The following is a 22,280-nucleotide window of genomic DNA, read 5'->3' as shown; positions in this document are numbered from 1 at the left end:
TCGATATCCTCCTCACCCGATGAAAAGGTCTATACAACTTTTGAAGAAACGCTATAGGCAAACGAAATGTGTACATTCAATATTTTAGCCCTAGTGACCATACCCACAGCATCCAATATCACGATCTCTTCATTCTGCTGTAGTGCCTCAGTGGCTCGTGTTGCTCCTGCTCCCGAGGTCCCAGGTTTGATCCTGGCTGTGGCAGTAGTTCTGATATAGGTCATATACAAAAAATCCTATGAATCCTATGTGCTGTGCTGTGCTGCGCATTGTCGGTGCACACTTCAGGCTGTCTATTCTGATCTCACCCTCACATCTCAAAAGTGAGCCATAGTTGGCAGCTCCTGCAAGTTTGCCTACATATCATGTGGCCCTGTGATGCCACAGAACCCTAAGACCAGTCTGTGCATGGCCATGTCACTTGCAAAGCCATGTCCATAATGCCAAACTTTTTTTTTGAGGAGGAGGCCTTTCCACGATCCACACCTGCTTGTAACGTTAAGAACACACAAATTTTAGCGTCAGCACACTTCAGGCATTTATCCCAGGAGCATTAGTATCAACAGGGAACTTCTAATTAACAGACATCACAACTTGCAGTGCTATGCCAATGCATTTGGTGAAGTTTACTATGACTGGTATGCTTTGTTGCCCTAATTAAACAACACGCTACGCTTACAGAGAAGCAGCACGTTTTTCACATTGTCAATGCAAACGCTCTCATGGCAGCACTGCTCTCTCTGAAAACATCTGACCAGACTTGCTACAATGCAGCAGAGGTGACCACAGCACAATTCTGCAGAGCGAGGAAAGAGACTGGAACTGCGGCTTCCACCAGCCGACAGTTGGCCATGCTTCATATCTTAGATATCTAACTTCCCGACAGATCCTATCTAATCGCTTGCCAGTCTTTTCCAGCATACTTGAAGGGTACGAGAGGTTGTGCAAGCCGCAACAGCAGACAGTTGAACTTAAGAAAATTAATATCCTGAACCAACTGATTCTGAGAGAAGCTGCAGTGGAGAACTATAATAATTTCGACCACCTGACATTCTTTAACGTGCACCGACATCCACTGACGTAGCTGCCATTGCAATTTGAAACCTGGCCTCTGGTTGAGTAGCTGAGTGCCCTAACTATTGAGCCAAGCATCTTTGTTTCAAGCTTATTGAAGCTGTGAATAACCTCTACTGCGTAGAGTGCAGTAGTAGACTTCCAACCTCAAAGTTTGGGGGTTGCCAAGATTTACTCGGCACATAATGGTAGCTTACAGAAATGGGCGCTCATTAAAAGGGATGCAGTTTCATTGGAACTCCTTTGTTTATTGGAGTTTGAACGCACAAGTAGCAGTATCCACTACTGGAACATTTGTGCCTTCATGCACAGCGGAGTTTTAAAGTGGACGCTGCATCTTGGCTACCATGCTAAATTCACATTATATAAGGCGAACCTTTGATGATACACCACAAACAACTTCACTAAGTTTTTATTAGGAAAATCGCAGAGTTGGTCCTTCTGCGACAGCTACAAAGTCTTTTTCTTCAAAAAAAGACAATTTCAGTGCCAAGAAAAATTGCTCAATAAAATTTCTTGTTACTCTACTCAAACCTCAAATAACGGTGTTACATGCATTTGCATTCTGGTGCTGTCGAGTATTAGCAGGAATTTCACTTCTTGCCTGTTGACCTTTTCATTTTGCGTTCTTGGGCAAATTTTTAAGGTGGGCTGCTAAATTTTCGAGGTTGGAGCAAACTCTTTTTTGGAAGAAGGCAGGGAAATGACGGTAACACACTAACTCAAACTAGGGCTTGGGACAATTCAATGCTCATCCGATCCAAAGTAGACTTATCAACCCTCAAATTCAGCCAGGGTGATTCTATTTTCTGCTGATATTTATTCTAGGTATAATGATGCATCATCCGTAGCGCCACATTTACAAATAATTTACTCAAATAAATGCCTTCTCAAAAAGTTCATGAAAAATTGGAGTATATATGTGCTTTATGAGGAGCACTGTCATATTAATGCCTGCATTTATTATACAAGCTTACAGAACACACATTCATTTCCACAAGCTGCATGAACTCGTGTCAGTTCTTCCAATCCATATACCATTGATCATGTAGCAGTGTAAAGACGAGCTGTAATCACCAAGCGGCCACAGCACTATAATCGTGATTCAAGAGCTAGTGTCCCACATGAATAAAGGCTGTATAAACCACACCCATCATTAATAACTGGTGCTCCAGAAAAGACTCCGAGGCCTGCAGTTATAAGAACTGCCCCCAATGCATGCACTAAGAGGTTGTGGACACATTCCTACACTGAAAGGGATGCCCTTTCGTTGTAACTCTACTTTATTGACTGGAGTTTGAACGTACAAGTAGCAGTGTATGCTATTGGAACATTTGTGCTTTCATGCGCAGTGGATTGCTAATGCAAATGGCATGTGTAATCTTGGCTACCATGCTAGATACACAATTTTATAAGGCGAACCTTCGAAAGGGCACAAAGGATAACCTCACTCGGTTTCTATTAGCAAAATCAAACATTTGGGCCTTCTGCGAGAACTACTAAGTTTTTTTTTCTTTTGGACAAAGAACACTTTCAGTGCGAAAAAAATATAGTTCATTGTAATTGCTTGTTACCCCAATTCAAAACAATGGTGTTATGTGTGTGTGTTTGCATCCTATTTTCTACTTCAGTTTTCGAGTTTCCGTGCTACTTATGCAACAAAGTGTACCAGTGGTAGTGATATAAAAGTAACCATGACACTTGTATTTGCAACCTTCCTTTTTCTGTCCTATTGAATGAAAGCTCTCACCTGAATTCATTGCAGTATACTTGTGGAAAGACCCAGTGGTGATGACAACAGTCTTCCTTTTCTTTTTTTTTTGCTTCCTTGCTCAATTTTCTTTGCTCTCTGGTAAAACAGCCTTGTTATCAGAAAGTAGTAATCGACTTGAATAGGCAGACTCAAATTCGTCCTCAGTGCCCTTCTGTCAGTGCAACTTGGACAAAAAAAGGCAGCTTCTGCACTGTTGTACCGCATAGTGCATAGAACCCTACAGTTTCAAAGACTGGCTCTTTAAAACAGTAGACCCAAGTAGACCTAGTGCTTGCATTTATTAATTTATACACCCAGCAATCCAAATCATACTTTGCAGGTTACCAAAAATATTGGATAATAAGGGAAAGGCAGAGTATATGCTGCTGCAAAAACACAGTTTTGGGCACAATAAACTGTGTAACAAAAATTGGGAGCCACAGAAGGGGAGGCACGCACAAAAAGCTTCCATGATGCACAGGCATGAATTGACATGGAAGCAGCAATGAAATCACCAACACAGGGGCAGGAGACGGCTTGGGGAGGTTCCGAGAAATAAACTTAAGGCACTTGGACTGACAAAAAAATGCGCCGAGAGAGAGAGAGGTCTCTTGCACGTCCAGTGCGGTCTTCGCAAAAATATATCCTTATAACATGCTGCCAAGCTCTCTCCCTCAATCCCTCTGCAGACAACAGAAGTAGTTAAGCGCCTGAAAATCTCGGCCTCCCTTGCAGCACGCCTACACTGCACTGGTGCAGCTACACTCGCAGTGAGCCCCCCTTTCAAGCAGCGAGCATACTGCCCTACACGCTTACCCTCCCCTCTTTCACTTAATGTCAGATAGGGGGAGAAAAGAAAAATCCGCTATGTACAAACTCTCAACATCCTGTTCGTGATTTGCCATCCTCCTGTTCAGGCTTCAAAGGAGGCCATTCGAACCAAACAAACACTTGCCTTTACAGCCATTAGCCACAAGATGTATTCTTGCCTTTGTGTCACAGGAAAAAAAAAAAAAAAAAGAAAAGAAGGGGGTGGGGGGCACAATATAAAGCTGGATAAAGGCCCTAATGGCTGTCTTCTGCCTTTCCCAAACTCTGTCCTGACTAGGCCCTTTCAAACTTCAAAAACACCTTTCTCCCAGTTTAGGATAGGAAAAAAAGAAAAGAAACTGCATTACAGAAAGACCATCCAAAATTCAAAGGGCACGAAATACATTGCTGTGAAAATGGGAGAGAGGGAAGGAAAACAAAACCTGCTCAAAGAATTGTGGGCTGCAACACAGCACCTGCTGTTACACTTCGTATGCCAAAGTTCGCCGAAATTTAGAATGAATTGCAGTGCATTTGCATAAACTTGTTTTGTGGACCTCTCTGCAACATTACGGGCGGAGAGAGAGAAAGCATTTGTAGCGCAAAGGCAAGCAAACGAATAATTGGAAGAAAAAAAGGGAGTCCCACCCATCATACCAGGAGAACAGGTAAGGGCAGACCCAGAATATTGGAACACACCTCACATCCAGTCCAACAATGTCTCCCTAAACACACTGCAGACATAGCAAAGAACAGTCATTCTTAGAATTGCACTGCACACTTTCTTTCAACATCAGCCATGTTCAAACCCTGGTCTCGAGACGCTTGTTACTTGTGCAATTTACCACAGAAAGCTGTAGCAAAACGAGAAACCTACATAGCAGGCATATTTTTTCCCCCTCCTTTGAACAGCTGGTTTGTGTGCACTGATGCCTGCAAAAGCAAGACTCCTGCGACACTGGCAACAGCCACAAGCTTACACATGTGAAGCTCCGAAACCAGGGGTACTGATGCGAGAGACAATATGCACTGCGACACCAACTGTAGCAACACCATGTTACAGAGAAGTTGGGAGCCAAAAGTTTTACAAAAAAAAACAAGGGTCAAAACAGGGGCATCCTGCATCAGGAAACACAGCCGACAAAGATGATCATCTCTCATGGACAAGCTCACACAGAGACAGAAAACTGTCGAAAAAACAAATGGGAAGCATGTGAGATGCACATTTGGTGGGCAGTCTGCCGCAAAGAGTGTCGCACAGCCACTGGCTGAGTGTGCACCACCAGTTTCAAACATCTAGGTGCCTCTGGATGTTGTTCGTAACAATTGGCTTTTAAAGATATAACACAGACAATCAATATATATAAAGAAAAAAAAATCATGAAAAAGCTATCCACTCCATTGTTTTGAATGTAGTAACATTCCTACGATAACAGCGCTGGAGATACCAATGGCCTACTTGCCAGCATTGCAGGTCTCTTCTCCAAACACCCAGGGAAAAAAAAAAAAAAACTCGCACACACACACATATATATATATATATATAAAAGAAAAAAAAAGTGCTTCCAAAGGGCAGGCAGGCTTTTAGAAAGCGCCAGTGTCATGCTGTCACTGCAGTAGCCCTGCCCTGGGCATCCCCCCCCCCCCCCTCCCCCCATGAGAATCAGCCGGCCCCAAACAGCGCAGTTCTCTGCTGATTGGCTCTCACCGAGCACGTCAAGTCTTGTAGTAACACATGTTTTCGTGGTGGTGGAGGCGGTCGCAGAGCCTGTCAGGTGGGTGGAAAGTGGTGGTTTGTCACCTGCCACCCTTGCATATTGGCCGGCAAGCAAGGCCGCTCCCCATTCTCTCGGGAGGAAAAACGCCCGGTGGTGCGCATGGCTTCAGCACATCACTGGCAATGCTTGCAACAGGAACAAGGTGTGTCTCCTTTCCGGAAATACCAGGTCTCACAATGAGGAGCAATGTTCTGGCATCAGGCCAACCAGGAAGGTGGACAGGAGAAGGGGCGTGCATGCGATGCAAACGAAGGAAGTCATCAAAATCAACAAATACTGTTGTCACAAACACACCACACAACCCCTCTGGGGCCACCTCCCTCTGCGGCCGTTTTGGCAAAAGAAGATGTCCTCGGCACCTCGCGGTGAAGACGAATGTTGTCGCGGCCACATCTTGCAAAGAGCTTTCTAGTGGGCATCTTCACTGGGAGGACTGCGGTGCCTGTGGGAGCCAGCTGCCACAGAGCGGCGGTCGCGCGAGTGTGCACGTGGCTCCATCCGCCTGCTGGGATGGACCCTCTGCGGCTGCCCCGCTGGTGCCTGCTCGGCCCGCTGGCTGTGACCTGTACACAGAGGGATGTTATGGCTCTTCACACGTAAACACTTCATTGGCAGCAGGGCCTTTCGACAGCGAATGCTACTCTGATGTGCAGAGACAATTTTTCAGGAGATGTAGACTGTGCTCAAAAGTCTGGAGGTACACTAAAAATTTAGAAGTCTCCTAAGCGAATTCAAGTATAGTTAAGGAGGTATGTGCGTCTTGAAAACCCTTTCTAGTTTTCAACATATCTTGCTGAAATGAAACTCACCATACAAGTGCTGATTAGAATGCCGATTTCAAAAATGCATTTAGATTTATTATTTTTCATCATGTAGCTAGACGTGCAGGACGTTCAACGTAACGAAGAAATTTATATTACGCTTTAAAAAGATTTGAATGCTTAGGTTTGATGGCACTCTCGCGATGACAAAATTAAAAACTGCTTCTAACAAAAATTGGCCAAAAATGTGCATTTTGATTAAATTATATTCTCACCCTTTAAGGCTATTCAATAAAATTTTGAGCATTATGATTTTTGGTTCCTTAAGACCAAATTAATCAAGTTTAACTGTACTGAGATCCTATAGTACATAAAGCTAGTTAAACCTGGTTATAACAAAATTGTAAAATATCTGCGATTTTTCCTTACATCCAGGTTTTTATTATACGCAGTTTTCGTGTGAAGACTCAAAAGGACAATGCAGAATGAAAATTTGATTAATCGATTATAAGGGAAGCCACCTTGAAAGTGTTTACAGTAAATCAAAATTATTTGAAGTTATAAGTTCCGATCGCGCTAAGGACACGGCATGACTGCAGCTTGCACAAGTCTACGAGGTAGTGGAGATGGAAGTGGAGAGGAATCAGTCTGGGGGTTAGCGTTTGCGGGTTCACACTTCCACCGAGCGAGTAGCAACCTGTGTCTTCACGCATGTTTCCACTCGCTCACCACCGCTGTCCTGAGAAACCAACTCTACCTTGTGTCGCCGGCGTGCCCCACTGTTTATGCTACCGACATGCGGCAGCCCGCCAGCAACAGACGAATACTGCTCGCGGACCCGTTTCTTCTTATTCTTTGTTCTGTAAATTTTTCCTGCTTTCAAGCGTGGACTATTGTAGCGCCACGTTCCAAAAGCGAAAGCAGCGGAGAGTGCTCCATTTGCCATGTAGATGCGCCAAGAAACACTGTGCAGTAATTGCAACAACAGCGGTTGCTTGTTGTTATCGTAGACATTCCTCTCACATCAGTTCGAGTTTTATTGTCCTGAAACTTGAGAGGTTCTGCTAAACTTTCAGTAATTCAGCACTAGCCAAGAGATGGCACCGCGGGTTCGTTATATCAAGGTCAAACGCAGTGATACATTCTTTACATGGAGTTCTCAAATAAGCGTGCTTCAATGAGGAACTGGAAAACTTAACATCGAGAAATTCGCTACATGGAGGTCATATGGTTTTTACCTGTACTCTGAAATGAGGCTTGATTGTGTAGTGAAACACGATGCAAAAGAATAAGCACATCTGCAAGTGTGCCAATTACAAAGCAAGAACTTCCACCAAGTGGTGTGCTGGCTGGTCAACTTCAGTGCCACACATACCTTCAAAAGTTTTATACGAAGCTGCCCCTGCTTCTGCGTGAAACAGAGCCCATCTGCCAGCACACACAGACACAGTATGCCTACCTGAGTTTCGGACGCCCGGCTTTGCGACCTCCTTGGGCTGCTCAGGTGTGGCCTGCACAGCTGCCCGGCTCTTGGCCATGGCTGCTACCTCCGAGTATGTGAGCTTGCGGCCACCTTCTTCTGAAACAAGCCCCGCCTTCTGCGGTACCTGCCAAGGAGAGCCGTGCATCAGCACTCTGCCTAACAGCACGGCCCAACTGTGTGCATATCGGTTCAAGGTTGCCAAGGTAGAATTTGGGGCAAAACAGGAGTGAGACAGCTAAAACAAGTTTCAGATCATTTTGTAGCAGCACTATCGCTAAACAGCAAAGTTTTGTGCCACACAATAAGCCACTAATAGACAGCTGTGCATCAATCACCATTTTGCTCGAAAAGTTCGACGTATGAAAATCTAGTGCGTGAAAATGTGCTATTCGTAATTCTAACTTCAGGGGAGATACCCAATTTTATTGTACATAGATGAAAACAGCATTCCGAATGTATTTTTGTGAGTTGAACACAAATATGCAAGCTATTTTTACCAATTTTTATTGCGTAAGCAATACTGTGCCAGGTTTTGAGCCGTCGCGTATTCCGCCTTTGAGCCGTCGCGTATACCCGGCGGATGCCATGCTCGACTTTGAGCCGCAGCTACAGACATCCGAACCGCGCCGTAAGGGAAGGGGGGAGTGTTAGCATTAAAACGAAAGCTGACGCACCGCTCTCTCTCATCCTCTCGCACTTCTGGCGTTCCCCAGATCGCACTGTCTCACCGCATGTGATGCAAGCAATGTCCGATGTTGCATGCGGGCGTCGAAATCCAGGCATGTGCGCGGTCGGGACGCACCACTCAGGGTCCAAGGGTCGGACGGTCGCCGCCCAGGGTAAGAAATTGAGCACTAATAAAATAAGACGATCGCTAACAGGAGTGAAAGTGGAAAGAGAGAAATAGGAGTTCGCGTCGAGGTAAATCAGATGCTATGCAGTCTTACAAGGAGAAGCATCGGCGAAGCTACACTACGTGCTGAACCTTAAGCGCAATATTGCAATATTGGTTGCCAGGCTTAACCAGAGCTAACCAGAGCTAAACTACTGCCAATTTTTTTTTAAATATTCATTTGTTTATGAATAATTACTGAGCCCAAGTTTTTAATAACTTACTTATATTGTTAAAATTTGATGTCTATGCATTCTACAAGAGCCAGCAAATGCAGCTATACCATTCCTTCAATTTTTGCTTTCCTGGCATTGAAGCTATACACATGTCAAATACACCTATTAAAGTTTGAAATATTTCAATGACCAATTCTAATCATTTAAATTTGCAAGAGGAAATCTTATTGCAAAGAACAATTTATCAGCTCTAAATATAACAATAATTGTTGATATATGAGAGCAATATCAGGAGATATCGTGGGCAACAGTATGTGCAACAGTTAAAAAGGCCATTTTGAGAAAACAATGAAGTAAGCTTCAAAACACGCTCAGAGTTTATCAGTTCAGTTCAGTCGTGTCCGACTCTTCGTGCCCCTATGGACCATACAACGCCACACTTTCCGGTCTCTATCTTCCTAACATCCCATAACTTCATCTGCAGCACCTCGAGGATGCCATCTAATCAGAGTTTATATAATAGTGTAAATTAAAGCTTAGATTTCAATGGATCTAATCAGAAGCCTCCAGGCATATAATTGCAATCAAAGCCTTTCCCTTATTTTCTTTTTCATTGCTCACTCAAAGAGCGCTTCAAAGTCCCCCCAAAAAAGATTGCTTGTGGCAGATAGCGGACATGAAAGAAAGCTTTCAAAAATATTTCATAAAAACAACTTTTCGGGGTTAAAAACTCGTGTCACCCTTTAAGGGGGGACGCGACCTTTGAAAACCAAAAAATCGCAAAACAGTCGATTTTTGGAAAATTATATATTGCGGTAGTATGTCTTATAAACTACCATTTCTGTAATAATCAATGCCCAACTCCCCGTAGAAATACTCGAAATTAATTATATAACAAGCCGCAGAGCAGCGAGCAAGCGCCGAAAATTCCCAAACTTTGCGCGCGCGCCATGCCTCTCTCTCTCTCGCTGAACTGAGCGCCGTCAGCTTGGTCTTGTTTTGTTTGTGAATTACTGCGCTTTCTTCTGCCACCCTCGCGTAGCTTGCTTCCGATTGGGAGCCTCCGGAAGCGTCCGCGCTCGCATTCAAGGCTGCGACCGGGCAAAGTGCGCGCTCCACGAGAATGCGGGGGATCGGGCGACTACTACTGGCTGCTGCGGCTGCTGACGCGCCAGCTACCTGCCTGTGTCGTCTGCTTCGGCTCTTTGCTGTGCTGTCGTTGTTGGCTGTCCTTTGTACTTCATGCATTCTGTTCGACTTTCGCCATTTTTGCGATCGCCGGATTTACGATCTCTCCCTCTCGTCCTGCCCTCTGAACGGTTTCGTGCAACGTGTTAAGCGGGAATCACATGTGAGCGAAAAAGTGAGCGACGCGACAAGGCGGCGCGGCGAAAGCGATCATGGTTTGCTCCGTCGCCTACTGGGGAAGACGCATGCATGCGACAACACGAACCGAGAGAAACGGCGACAACGCTCTGTGTAGGTTGTGTGGCTGGCATAGTGGCTTGGTACACCGCAAAACTCCTGCCAAATGCAACAACAGTCATAATGATTGCAAGAATTAAAGTTGTTTTGCGACAACATGGCAAAGTAAAATAAATTTATAATAAACTGTATTGAATTTGCGTTAACTCGCACAGTACGAGAAGTCACGTGACCCCCCCAACCTTTTTTTTTTTGTTTATTCACCACTGTTCATACAAAGCGAAATATTTATGCGGTAGTAATCACAATGCAACGCAGCAAAATAAAGAAAGCGTGTGAAGTGAGCGGCAGTGACGTCCGCTTACTTCCGGGCGAACTAGCGAAATTTTCTATTTCGGCACATCCGAGCGACGAGCAAGCGACACATGCATTTCTGTTCGCGTGAAGACGCTTGCCGTCGCTGCGTTCGCATAAGTTTTCACGTACATGCGTTTCAGCCTTTAAACGTTGCGTGGTCGCTCACGATGCCTCGAGATGCGACACGCATTCAGTGCAAGCTTGGCTAGCTTTTTTTTTTTATTTCGTTTTGGCACTTATGCCGCGAAGATAACCCGGGAAGTCGCTTGCCGCGTTTGGGCCGCTCCTCGTTCCTCCGGCGAGATGCTCCGAGAGAAAAACTGGGAAGCTGCTTGCTGCGTCTATGCCGCCCATCATGCCTCGGGCGAAATGCCGCGGGGGAATCGGGAATGCCGATTGTCGTGGCTTGCAGAGCACAGGATCGACGGATCTCAACATGTGGTAAGTGGTCCGCGGCACCAAAGCGTTCGCTGTAGCCGATCGGCTAGTCGCACAGATGTTCGTTCTAGCCGAGACTGAGCGTCATAGCCCTAATGTATACAGTTGAACCCGGATATACCGAACTCGAAGGGGATCGCGAAATAGTTCGATATATCGATAATTCGATATACAGAAATAGGCTTGTGACGGCACTTACGATGCGAAAAAAATGATACCGTATTTGTCGCGTAATCAACCCACTCACATAATGAACCCACCCTCCACTTTTGCACCCGAGAATTTGAAAAAATAAAATAAAAAATGCGTTAAGGCCAGCTCGCTCACATGCAAGCGACTGAGCAATCTCAGGGACGAGCGGCAGCGACAGAGCGAAAATTTTAAAACTTGTTGGAACTGCGTCCCTCTCGCCGCTCGAGCCACCGCGGCAGTTCAAAACAAAGTTTCTGTGTCGCCACGGCGGCAGAAATCGCGAGCATTTTCGCTTGCATGTGGATGGCGCGCGTCAGTCCGTTTCGGTGGTCTCATCCACAGCTCATTGGCAGCGTGCCAAGATGCTGCGCAGCGATAATGTCAGGGCGCGTTTATCTTTTGATCGCTCCTGCTGTGGCGGGGAGCGAACTTGGCAGAGTGCCCGTGATGGCTTGATTGAACAAGCCTGGTTCGATTTATCACGCCGCGCTTGGGGCGGGCGTCATGATCGCAGCAGCTGACCGTGTGCTTTCGCTGATTCATACTTGCAAGGATAAACGATAAAAAATAAATACAATCAACATCCCCGCGAAAAAAAAAAAAAAAAAAAAAAAAAAAAAAAAAAACCTGCCACTTCTTAACGTCCGCAGCCGCCAGATCTTACGCTACGCCGAGCGTACAGCACGACGATAAGAAAGAATGACTCGTGCAAAAAAAAAAAAAAAGCGAGAGAGAGAGAGAGCTGCCGCTTCTTAACATCCGCAGGCGCCATAGCCACGTCCGCCGCCGCACCGCCGTGTCCGACGTCTGTCTGAAAACGGGCTGAGCTGGCTTGGCGCATACGTAGCGCGTGCTGAAGGTGAGAGATAGCTCAACAAAAGAATGGGCACACCCACGCACATGGCTTGCAAACGTCATGTGTTGGCGCGCGGGAAACGACAACTGCAGATGCGCGCACCTTTGGGAAATGGGCGCAGCGCTGCCCAGACCAGCCGTCGCCGAACTGTCCCCTCTCATTCCTTCCGCGTGTGGCTTGAAAACGTCACGCGGCAAACGGCCAAGGGTGATGCGATCGTCTTTGGGGAAGGTACACTTTCCAGTGCGTGGTGCAGAGTTCGATATATCGAACGACCGGTGAAATTGAGTTCGATATATGACGCGGCTTTCCTATACTTTTACATGGGATTTTCAGGGGGATATTTCGAGAGTTTGATATAATCAAAATTCGATATATCCGGGTTCGATATAACCGGGTTCGACTGTATTTTGACAGTCGCACTGGACTTGTTTGTGATAAGCGAGTGCTCGCCTTAAGCGGGGCCGTTATAAGTGGGTGCGACTGTACCTGAATAAAATTTTGAGGGCAAGGCAAGCCCATGTATTCAAAATACGTCTGGGATTTGTCACAATTAATTTGATTAATCAACATAGGTCTAACTGATAACAAAAAATCCAGTGTTATGATATTTTACAGCAAGAAAATTTAGAAAAAGTGCTTTGTCTTGCCCTGAGGAACCTATCTAGGAATCAGCATGACAAATTGCACAATGCCAGTGCCTTCCACAATTTCTCCAGGCCTGATATAAAGGACCTATTCGAACCAATTTGATAGGCTTCTGTAACTTGAGAACTAGCAAGCACAATTCTATGAAACTTGGTGGGTTTTCATTTGTTAATGTGATGAGCCTGTCCTGAAAATTTCATCATGATAACTTGAGAAACAAAAACGTTCTTCTCTCAACCTTAGAGAGCAGTTTTCTCAGAATCAATTTTTTGCACGGTGTGGCTGCTAGGGAAAGTCATATTTTAACTCTTTCGGGACCGCCCGAAAAGAAGGCAATTGTGATACAACTTGGAAAATATTTTTTTATTCAATGACATTTTCTTCTAGCTTGTTGTAACATATATTGTTATGCAGCTAAATGAACGCACTTTCACGAGAAAAAAATTGAGATGCCTTAAAAATATACATGATATCACAAAAAAATCTCAAAATATAACTTTTCTTCTTAAAAAAATATAAAAAAGAAGGAAATTCTTGAATACGGAAATAAAAAAGAGTGATAAAAATATTTCAGAATATACAAAATGTGATACAATGCCTCTTTTCTAACTTCAAGACAAAAAAAAAAGTGGGAGGCTTATGTACAACATTTTTTTTGTGTGTGCTTTCTTGCACCACTTGCGCGGCCTGACGCGAGGTTGACGCCATGGTTCTCAATCTGCGCCGCCGCCGCGCCAAAGATTAAAATCTCTCCCGCGTCGCCGCCTGCCGTGAAAAAGGCAAACTACACCAAAACCGAAAGTTTAGATACTAGACTACTCACTAGATGGCGACACGTGTTCCAATGAGCGGATATTTGAGCTTGAGAGCGCGCGCGATTTGATCGTGCATTTTTACACGATGGCCTATGGCGCGGTCCCGAAAGAGTTAAGAACCGCTTATTGGATTTTCATGAGGTTTATTTTTTTCAAAATATTTCATGTGTAATTAGGGGCAGTCAATTAAAATATCGTTAAGTGTAAATTTTAACACTAAATTTGGGGCTGTACTAAAATTTTTCAGAGGAAATTTTGAAAAAGGGAATTGTCTTGTCCTGGGGAAACTATCCAGGAACGACCATAACAAATTTCACACTGCTAGCACATTTTGCAAATTCTCCAGGCCTGCCCCTAGGGACCCATGTAAACTATCTTGATATACTCCTCTACCTTAAGAACCGATGAGCCCAGCTTCATGAAACTTGGTAATTCTTAAAATGCGTGTACTATGAGCATACCCTGAAAATTTCATTCAAATATCTCAAGAGAAAAAAAAAAAAAACGGTGTTCAAGGGTAGCCTCCCCCCTTAACTGCTCTAAAAACCAGTGCCACCAATTTCTGCGCTCACGCACTGAATTTCAATATGCCTCTTACCTCAGCTTTGCGCCACTAAGAACATCAGGCGGTTCTAGCCAGTGCACCCACATGCCAGTGCACCCACATGCACGCACCTTCCTGGCAGCGAAGCTAGGCAAGGACGAAGTCCCCTTCCAAGAAAAATGACACTTGGGCAGATCAAAATGAGACGCAGAGTAAGCAAGCGAGTGCTTCTGACCAGACACTCAAGTCGCACTTGGAGGATGCTTCACCAAAAAGGAAATGGTTCAGCGCACTCAACGAGCAGAGGAAGCATGTGCATGCAAGTGAGAGAAATGTGCACACATGCTATAATGGCATGATGCCACACCAAAAGGCCAGTGAAGCAGAACTCGGTGTCAAAAATGGCATCACTGATATGTGCACATCCAATGGCAGCAGTAGGATGACGCGTACCAAGAAAAAAAGAGACCGAAACTATGCTGCTGGGCTGTATTTCGGCAATAGGGGACTTCGCATCGTCCTCGCGCCTGACATAGCGTGCATGTCTGAGGTGCGTGTGCATCAGTTTCCTGCAATTCAGGTTCAGGGATCTCTCTTTAGGCGACCATTGGTTTTGGAGGTCAGAACTCGATCGGAATACCCCCACCTGAATTATTGGGTGCGAGTCTGCCCACGTCCTAATTTATGAGCACCAAAGCTATATACATTTACATGGGGGTCAGCAAAGACCACGCCCCCAGTTTGAACACTCCAGATTAAAGTAGGCCAAATTAATAGAATGAGTATGCGACAGCGTATGTCAAGCGCAACCTCTAATGAATGCCAAGGGAACTCACAGAATTTGTGGCAGGCTGTGGTGTTGCTGTAGATGCCATCGTAGCAGCTGGACCAGCAGCAGCAGCCACAGTTGAATTTGCAGCAAGAGCAGCAACAGCTGCCTCTTCAGCTGGTGCTGGGCTATGCACCCTGGCGGGGGCCTCTGCCTCCTGAGAAGCACCTTCGCGCCTGCAAACAACAGGTGCCCAGACTCTTTTACACACACTGCGCAGCTAGAGCACAGGGGCTGTAAAACATACCTTGTGGCAGCACTTGCACAAATGCAAACGATTATGTTCAATAGAAAAGTTAGGTCTGACCTGGCAAGCAGATGTCATGACTATGTGACTGTATGCAATGTCCAATGCGAATCAGTCAGAGGAATTGTGCCACAAGATGCAGCACATCTGAAAATTGTGTCTACTGTATATACACAGTTCTGTAGAATGAGTGACTTAATCCTGCAAAGTTTGGATTAAAAATCATATTTGAAAAACTCGTAATAAAAATCAGCAGCATGTAAAGAATCGTGTGGCAAGAGCTTGAGACTATGATGCTAATGCGTATTGGTTACCTGATGTTTCAGCATTACCTAATCCAAGTTTTGAATGGAAAACAAGCTTCAAGGACAGGCTGACTATTGTAACAGTCCACAAGATCGCACCGTTTCGAATCGGCAGGACCGCTTCTGTCACCGCGAAATGCAGCCTAGTGCAGAACGTTCAGTGCACATGCACAGGAAACTAACCAAGCGCCTGTATTGTCACCGCGGTGTCCCGCGGAAAAACAAACGGCACAAGCCATATCGAGCGTTTCCGCTTCCTCTTATACGAAAAGAGTGATGTGCGAATGAAGGTAAGCATTAAGAGAGGTCATAGCTAGAGAATGTGGTGCGATTCAGATCATAGCCTCCTTTATACCCTCTGCGCCTGGCAACTCCGCGCTCCGCGGCCATCGTCGCCGCTCCTCCTCCGCTGAGAGGTTACACCGCTGGCTGCCGAGAGAGGCGACAGCGACGTAGGGTCACCCTCGCCAGGCGAGTGCCGGGTGCGCCGTGTTGCAAAGCGGTCTGGATAGCCACGCGCTGTCGCTTTCTCGCTGTTTCATGGACTGTTTTGCAGTGTGAAAGGTCATGCTTCTACTTTTATCAGTCTTCAGGTGCTGCAGAAATACAGCATTTCACCATCCGGTAAGTGCCAACTTTGCTTTATCCTTCTGGCGATCACTGCATAGCATCTGCTTTGAGGCTTGTGAAAAATAGTGACAGCACCCAAAACTGTGCTTATTAAGTGTCAATACTGCAATAATTATGTTAGATATGCACGTGTGCTTTCTGGACTGAAATGCTAATTGCTCCCGTGCTTAGCTCGTTTCGTAGTGTGTTGGATGTGCTCCTGCACAGATTTTTTTTTTTTTTTTTTTTTCGCAATACAGTCGAACCCGGATATACCGAACTCAAAGGGGATCGCGAAATAGTTCGATATATCGATAACTTAATATACAAAAATCGGCTTGTGATGGCACTTACGATGCGAAAAAACGATACCGTATTTGTCGCGTAATCAACCCACTCGCATAATGAACCCACCCTGCAGTTTTGCACGGAGAATTTGAAAAATAAAAAAGCGTTAAGGCCAGCTCGCTCACATGCAAGCGATTGAGCGATCTCAGCGACGAGCGGCAGCGACAGAGCGAAAAATTTCAAACTTGTTGGAACTGCGTCCCTCTCGCTGCTCGAGCCACCGCGGCAGCTCTAAACAAGGTTTCTGTGTTGCCACGGCAAAAATCGCAAGCGTTTTCGCTTGCATGTCGATGGCGCACGTCACTCCGTTTCGGTCATCTCATCCACAGCTCATTTTTTCGCAGCGTGCCAAGATGCTGCGCAGCGATAACATCCGGCGCGTTTATCTTTTGATAACTCCTGCGGTGGCGGGGAGCGAACTTGGCAGAGTGCCCGTGATGGCATGATTGCACGTACAAGCCTAGTTCGATTTATCACGCCGCGCTTGGGGCAGGCGTCATGATCGCAGCAGCTGACCGCGTGCTTTCGTTGATTCATACATGGAAGGATAAACGACTCCCGCAAAAAAAAAAAAAAAAAAAAAAAAAAACCTGCCGCTTTGCTTTTTAACGTCCGAGACTCGCAAAAAGAAAAACAAAGAGAGAGCTGCCGTTTCTTAACGTCCGCAGGCACCATAGCCACCTCAGCCGCTGCGCACAGAGGGTTCGCAACACACGCTGGAGAAAGCGTTGACGCCTGTCTGAAAACGGGCTGAGCTGGCTTGGCGCATGCGTAGCGCGTGCTGAAGGAGAGAGATAGAGGCCCCGTGTCGAACCCTTTCCTGGCCGTTGTCCATTGCATGGGCAGCACTGGCATCGCTTTCGTTCTATAGCTTGAGCGTGTTGCGTATGATTGTCAATACTGTCAGTTGTTCGCGCTTCCTGAAGGAGAAGCCTCCATTGCTCATGTTCACGGAAAATTCAGGGCTACCAAGATCGTGGCAATGACGATGGCACACTAGGAGAACCACGCTAGAAAGACATGCCATGGTGTCTAGCAAACCACTATTTTCAAAATCCCTGACGAGTGAATAGGCTAAAAAAAAATAATTCCTAACAAAAAGCTATTTACTATTCATAATCTCCATTTTAAAATACTGAAAGGCTGCTATTAGTGTTAATGGCGGGTAAAAACATCACATGTTTACTGAAAATTAAAAGCGCACTGATGCCAGCCTCAGCAGATCTTTTTGGTACAAACCGTTGCAAAATTTCCTATAGGCCCCATGTATCAAAAAACAGCAGTTTTTATTAGTCAAAATTCGGGTGTATATAGGATGCCTCAATGCGAAGCACCCTAGGTCACAGCCGATCTCGAGGGAGAGCGCACACTCTCCCTCGTGGCGGCGCCCACGACCATTAAAGTTGCAAACTTTCAGATTGTTGATAAATGCACAATCAGCTGGAAATTAAATTAGTTGAAGACTTGCAGTAGTGAAAATTCTTAAAGATAACAGCTGTAGAGTTAATTTAAGGGCAGACAAAAGTCTTAGAACTGTTGAAAATGGTCAAAAATCGATTTTGAGAAAAACATACTTCCGGAACGTTTATCCTTTCGAGCACCTGCACTCAAATTATTAACTCTGAATTCATTCAGAAAATGAGATAAAATCGGCGTTCAAAACGTAATGGCAGCCACGAAAAATGACTTCACTCAAGCAGACTGGCGGCGCGAGTTTTCCTAAGGCCGTTTATGGTCTCTGATCAGCTCTCAAGCGCGCTGTTCCACGTCTCCCATTGGCTGGCGTGATCGGCGCGTCTTTTTTTTTTCTTGCTGTTTTGCGTTCGCCACCGTGGCCGCCGCTTCATGCGCATCTACGTTTGCGCTAGTTTCTCGATACACAGCTTTGTGCAGAGTTTTCCCTTGCGATCGATATGCCAGAAAACAGATTATAACCATGCACGCAACGAGCCTTTGGAAGCCGTAAGAAACCAGCGTGGAACAAACACCAGAACCGGCCACAAGCGCGCAGTCTGGACCCGAGTTACAGCCGGTGTCAGACTTGTTAGCTGTGCAGGGAACATCAACCACATTGCCCGATGACGACACCGCGGGTTCAAATTACAGTGCGAATCACAGTACACTGAGTTGACGCCGCCGCCGCATACTACTTTATGATGGAAGTTCGTTCTGTCGGGAAAGCCTGCCATACAACGAGTTTCACCTCAGCGTTAGCGCAGAATGCAATGCCAGTACCCTAGTTTGCGATTGTCGACATGAAAGTGTTAAGCAATTGTATCGCGCACACGAAGTGTGGAACCCGGGGCGAGATCGTGCAGACGTGAGCGGTCAACCGCTGGAGTGTCACAACGAACCTCAGCTCTAGCTCAGCTCGCCGACCTCGGTCATGCTGGCTGCTGCCGGCACAATTATTCCTGCTTGTTATCGCATACTACTTTCATGCAGCGCTTCGGCATATAATAATTGAGTACCCAACTCACGTGCGTATTGGTTCTGCTTTCGTGGCAGCTCGCGCCTCGCCTTGCGGCGCAGCAGCGGTGGGGCCCGCGCGCTGAGCACAAAAAACAGCATGAGTAACATACTTGCTGTGTGCCAGCTTAAAAAGAAAATGCACTGCAGAATATATTGCCACCTGACGGTTCGAGGTAGCGCTTGAACGACGAAGTTGGAGACTCTCGCGCACTTCGGCTAGCTAGGACTGTGAACTCTTGAGCTTGTGTCTTCGTGTTACCGTTTCCCGGGAACCTCTGTATTGACTGTGTGTATCTGCCCCTGTTGCCGATACCCATAAATCCCTGTCTTCGTGACAGTTTTGGTGGAGCCGCTGGGTAATTGTCCTCTCAATGTCTCACACCCCTCCGCGAACCAACGACACCGAGCTTTTGCCTGTGGACACGCCAGTTCATCGCGTCAGCCGGAGGAACCTGGGCCTTCCTCCCGAACACGGGCCCTTGGAGTCCACTTCAACAACGAACCTCCGGCCAGCCACGCAAAACACTACGTCGGTCATGCAAGGTACTCCTGTTTACCTTCAAAACCCCCGAGTGCCGAAATCGTTCCATGGCACTGCGCATGAAGACGTTGAGGATTGGCTAACTCAGTTCGAACGAGTCGCATCCTTTAATCAGTGGGACGACAACTTAAAGCTACGGAACGCCATTTTCTGCCTGGAAGACCATGCCTTGACATGGTATGAGAACCGAGAAGGCACAATAACATCATGGCCTCAGTTCCGCCGTCTTATCGTAGAGGCGTATGTCAGCCTGGATAGGCGCGAACGAGCAGAACGTGCTCTACAATCTCGGAAACAGATGCCAAACGAGTCTGTCATGATGTATGTTGAGGACATGACGAAACTATTTCGACGTGCGGATCCCAACATGTCTGAAGAGAGAAAGCTGCGCCACCTGATGCATGGGGTTAAAGAACAGCTTTTTGCTGGTCTTGTACGTAGCCCACCAACTACAGTTACCTCATTTTTAACAGAGGCTGTCATCATGGAAAAGATCCTACACCAGCGCCGCTCGGCGGTCTACGACAGCCCAATCCTCGCTACGACTGCTGCCGAGCCTATTACAGCTGCTGTAAGCAATACTGAACACCTCCGCGATCTTATTCGTGCAATTGTACGCGAGGAACTGCAGAAGGTTTGCGGCACGTTCCAACCCAGGGGCGATTCTCTCGCACATATGATCCGCGAAGAGATTCAGCAAGTCACGCAGCCATCTCTGCATGTTGCTGAAGCTCAAAGTACCCCTGTGCCTGATTATTCTCGTCCGACTTACGCTGACATTCTCCGACGCCCAGTTCCCGTCCAAGCTCCGTTGTCTACGTTACCACCAACCCAGTGCATGCCCGTCCAGCAGCCAACGCAATACATTCCTGTACAGCAGCCAACGCGGTACGTGCGGCCACCGCGGTCAAACATTCAACGAACGGACGTCTGGCGGGCCCCTCGGAGCCGCCGCCTTTGCTACCACTGTGGGGAACCTGGTCACATTTTCCGGTGGTGCCCTTATCGGGAACTCGGACCGGAAGGTTTTTACACTAACGCACCTAGACGCACGTTCGGACAACTACCTCGTGACATTGGAGACAACCTCGCACAAGAGAGCCTCCGGATGGCGCGCCGACAATCCAGGTCTCCATCCCCACGTCGGCAAACCCCTTCAGCAACTGGTGACTTCCCGCGAGCACCGCCTGGTCGCTCGCCAAGCCCCCACCGGGAAAACTGAGTAGAGCGACCTCAGGGGGCGGGGCCGCTAAATGTCAGCACAAAGAATTCCCCCAATGAGAACAGATATGGATTTTGGAGCAGAAACGACAGCGTTTGGTTCACGAGACCGGCTATCGCTGGACATCCCTGTGTGCATCGATGGTCATAATGTCAGCGCTTTAGTCGATACCGGAGCAGACTTTTCGATTTTGAGTGGGAAACTGGCAGCGAGCCTTAGGAAGGTTATGACACCATGGTGTAGCACGCAAATACGCACGGCTGGGGGGCATGTAATTACTCCTATTGGACAGTGCACGGCTAGAATCCAGATTCGTACGTCAACGTTTGTTGTCAGCTGCGTCGTTCTCCGGGAATGTTCTCGTGATTTGATTCTCGGTGTGGATTTCCTGCGGGAATATGGCGCCATCATCAATCTCCGACAGCGAACGGTCTCGTTCCCAACGGAGAAAGCGGCTGCCAGCCCCACCGATGGCCAACGTACGTGCGCCCTTCGGGTTTCAGCCGAGTGTGTTTCAGTGCCTCCCCACTCCAGCGTGTTTGTGAGTGTTGTGTGCGACGGGCTGATAATAGCTGAAGGCAACCGTTCGCTTTTATTTTCTCATGGCATCTGCTCAGCTCGAAGCTTAATTATTCTCAGCAATGGTCACTCTGAGCTTCTCGTCACGAACTTCACGAATGAACCTCGCCACCTCTATCACTCTACTGCCATCGCTTTCGGCGAACTGTTAAAGGAAGTTTCTGAATGTTTTGCATCTGACATTATTGATACTCCCAGTGTTCTAGACCACATCGATGTTAGCAGTGACCTTTCTTTCTGTCAACAACGCGCCCTACGTGCCTTACTGCTGGAGTACGCCCCGTGCTTTGCCTCATCATCGAAAGTCCGGCAAACTTCTATCACCAAGCATCGCATCTTAACGTCTGATGATGCCCGACCTATTCGACAGCAGCCGTAGCGTATTTCGGCCAAAGAACGTGAGGCAATTCGGACACAAGTCCAGGAAATGCTTAATGATGATGTTATTCAGCCGTCTAAAAGTCCGTGGTCGTCGCCAGTCGTGTTGGTTAAGAAAAAGGATGGCACGCTGCGCTTTTGCGTTGATTACAGGAAACTGAATGACATCACAAAAAAAGATGTATATCCGTTGCCCCGTATCGACGATTCACTCGATCGACTTCGCAACGCCAAGTTCTTTTCCTCCATTGATTTAAAAAGTGGTTATTGGCAGATAGAAGTGGATGAGCGCGATCGAGAAAAGACTGCCTTTGTGACACCCGGTGGCTTATATGAATTTAAAGTATTGCCTTTCGGTCTGTGTTCAGCGCCAGCGACGTTCCAGAGAATGATGGACACCGTACTTGCTGGTCTTAAATGGCAAACCTGTTTGGTTTATTTGGACGACGTCATCGTGTTTTCAGAAACATTTGACCAACATCTTCAGCGGCTGCGAACGGTATTGGACGCTCTTCGCTCGGCCGATTTGACACTCAAACCGGAAAAATGTCACTTTGGATATCAGCAGCTAAAATTTCTCGGTCATGTGGTTAGCGCTGACGGTGTCCGGCCTGATCCTGATAAAACAGCCGCTGTAGCCAATTTTCCCATCCCTACCACGAAGAAAGCAGTCCGACGTTTCTTGGGCCTGTGCGCGTACTATCGCCGTTTCATTGCCGATTTTGCCAAGATTGCAGAACCTTTGACG

General features: G+C 46.7%; 1 protein-coding gene across 5 annotated transcripts in view; it reads right to left on the bottom strand.

The window, feature by feature from the left end:
- Positions 1-3,107: 3,107 nt before the first annotated feature.
- Positions 3,108-22,280, bottom strand: part of LOC146197968 (uncharacterized) — a 100,693-nt gene continuing 81,520 nt past the window's right edge. For all 5 annotated transcript variants that reach the window (XM_084593251.1, XM_084593252.1, XM_084593250.1 and 2 more), the window contains 3 exons: positions 14,839-15,007; positions 7,636-7,783; positions 3,108-5,978 (listed from right to left, as the gene is read on the bottom strand). In XM_084593251.1, the coding sequence (XP_084449377.1) occupies positions 5,824-5,978; positions 7,636-7,783; positions 14,839-15,007 (472 nt within the window). In that variant the 3' untranslated portion in view covers positions 3,108-5,823. The remainder of the gene's footprint in view (positions 5,979-7,635; positions 7,784-14,838; positions 15,008-22,280) is intronic.

This window comes from Amblyomma maculatum, chromosome 2, assembly GCF_055883805.1.
Source record: "Amblyomma maculatum isolate TAMU_Amacu chromosome 2, ASM5588380v1, whole genome shotgun sequence".
Taxonomy (NCBI): domain Eukaryota; kingdom Metazoa; phylum Arthropoda; class Arachnida; order Ixodida; family Ixodidae; genus Amblyomma; species Amblyomma maculatum.
This window is presented reverse-complemented; position numbering and strand designations above follow the sequence as displayed.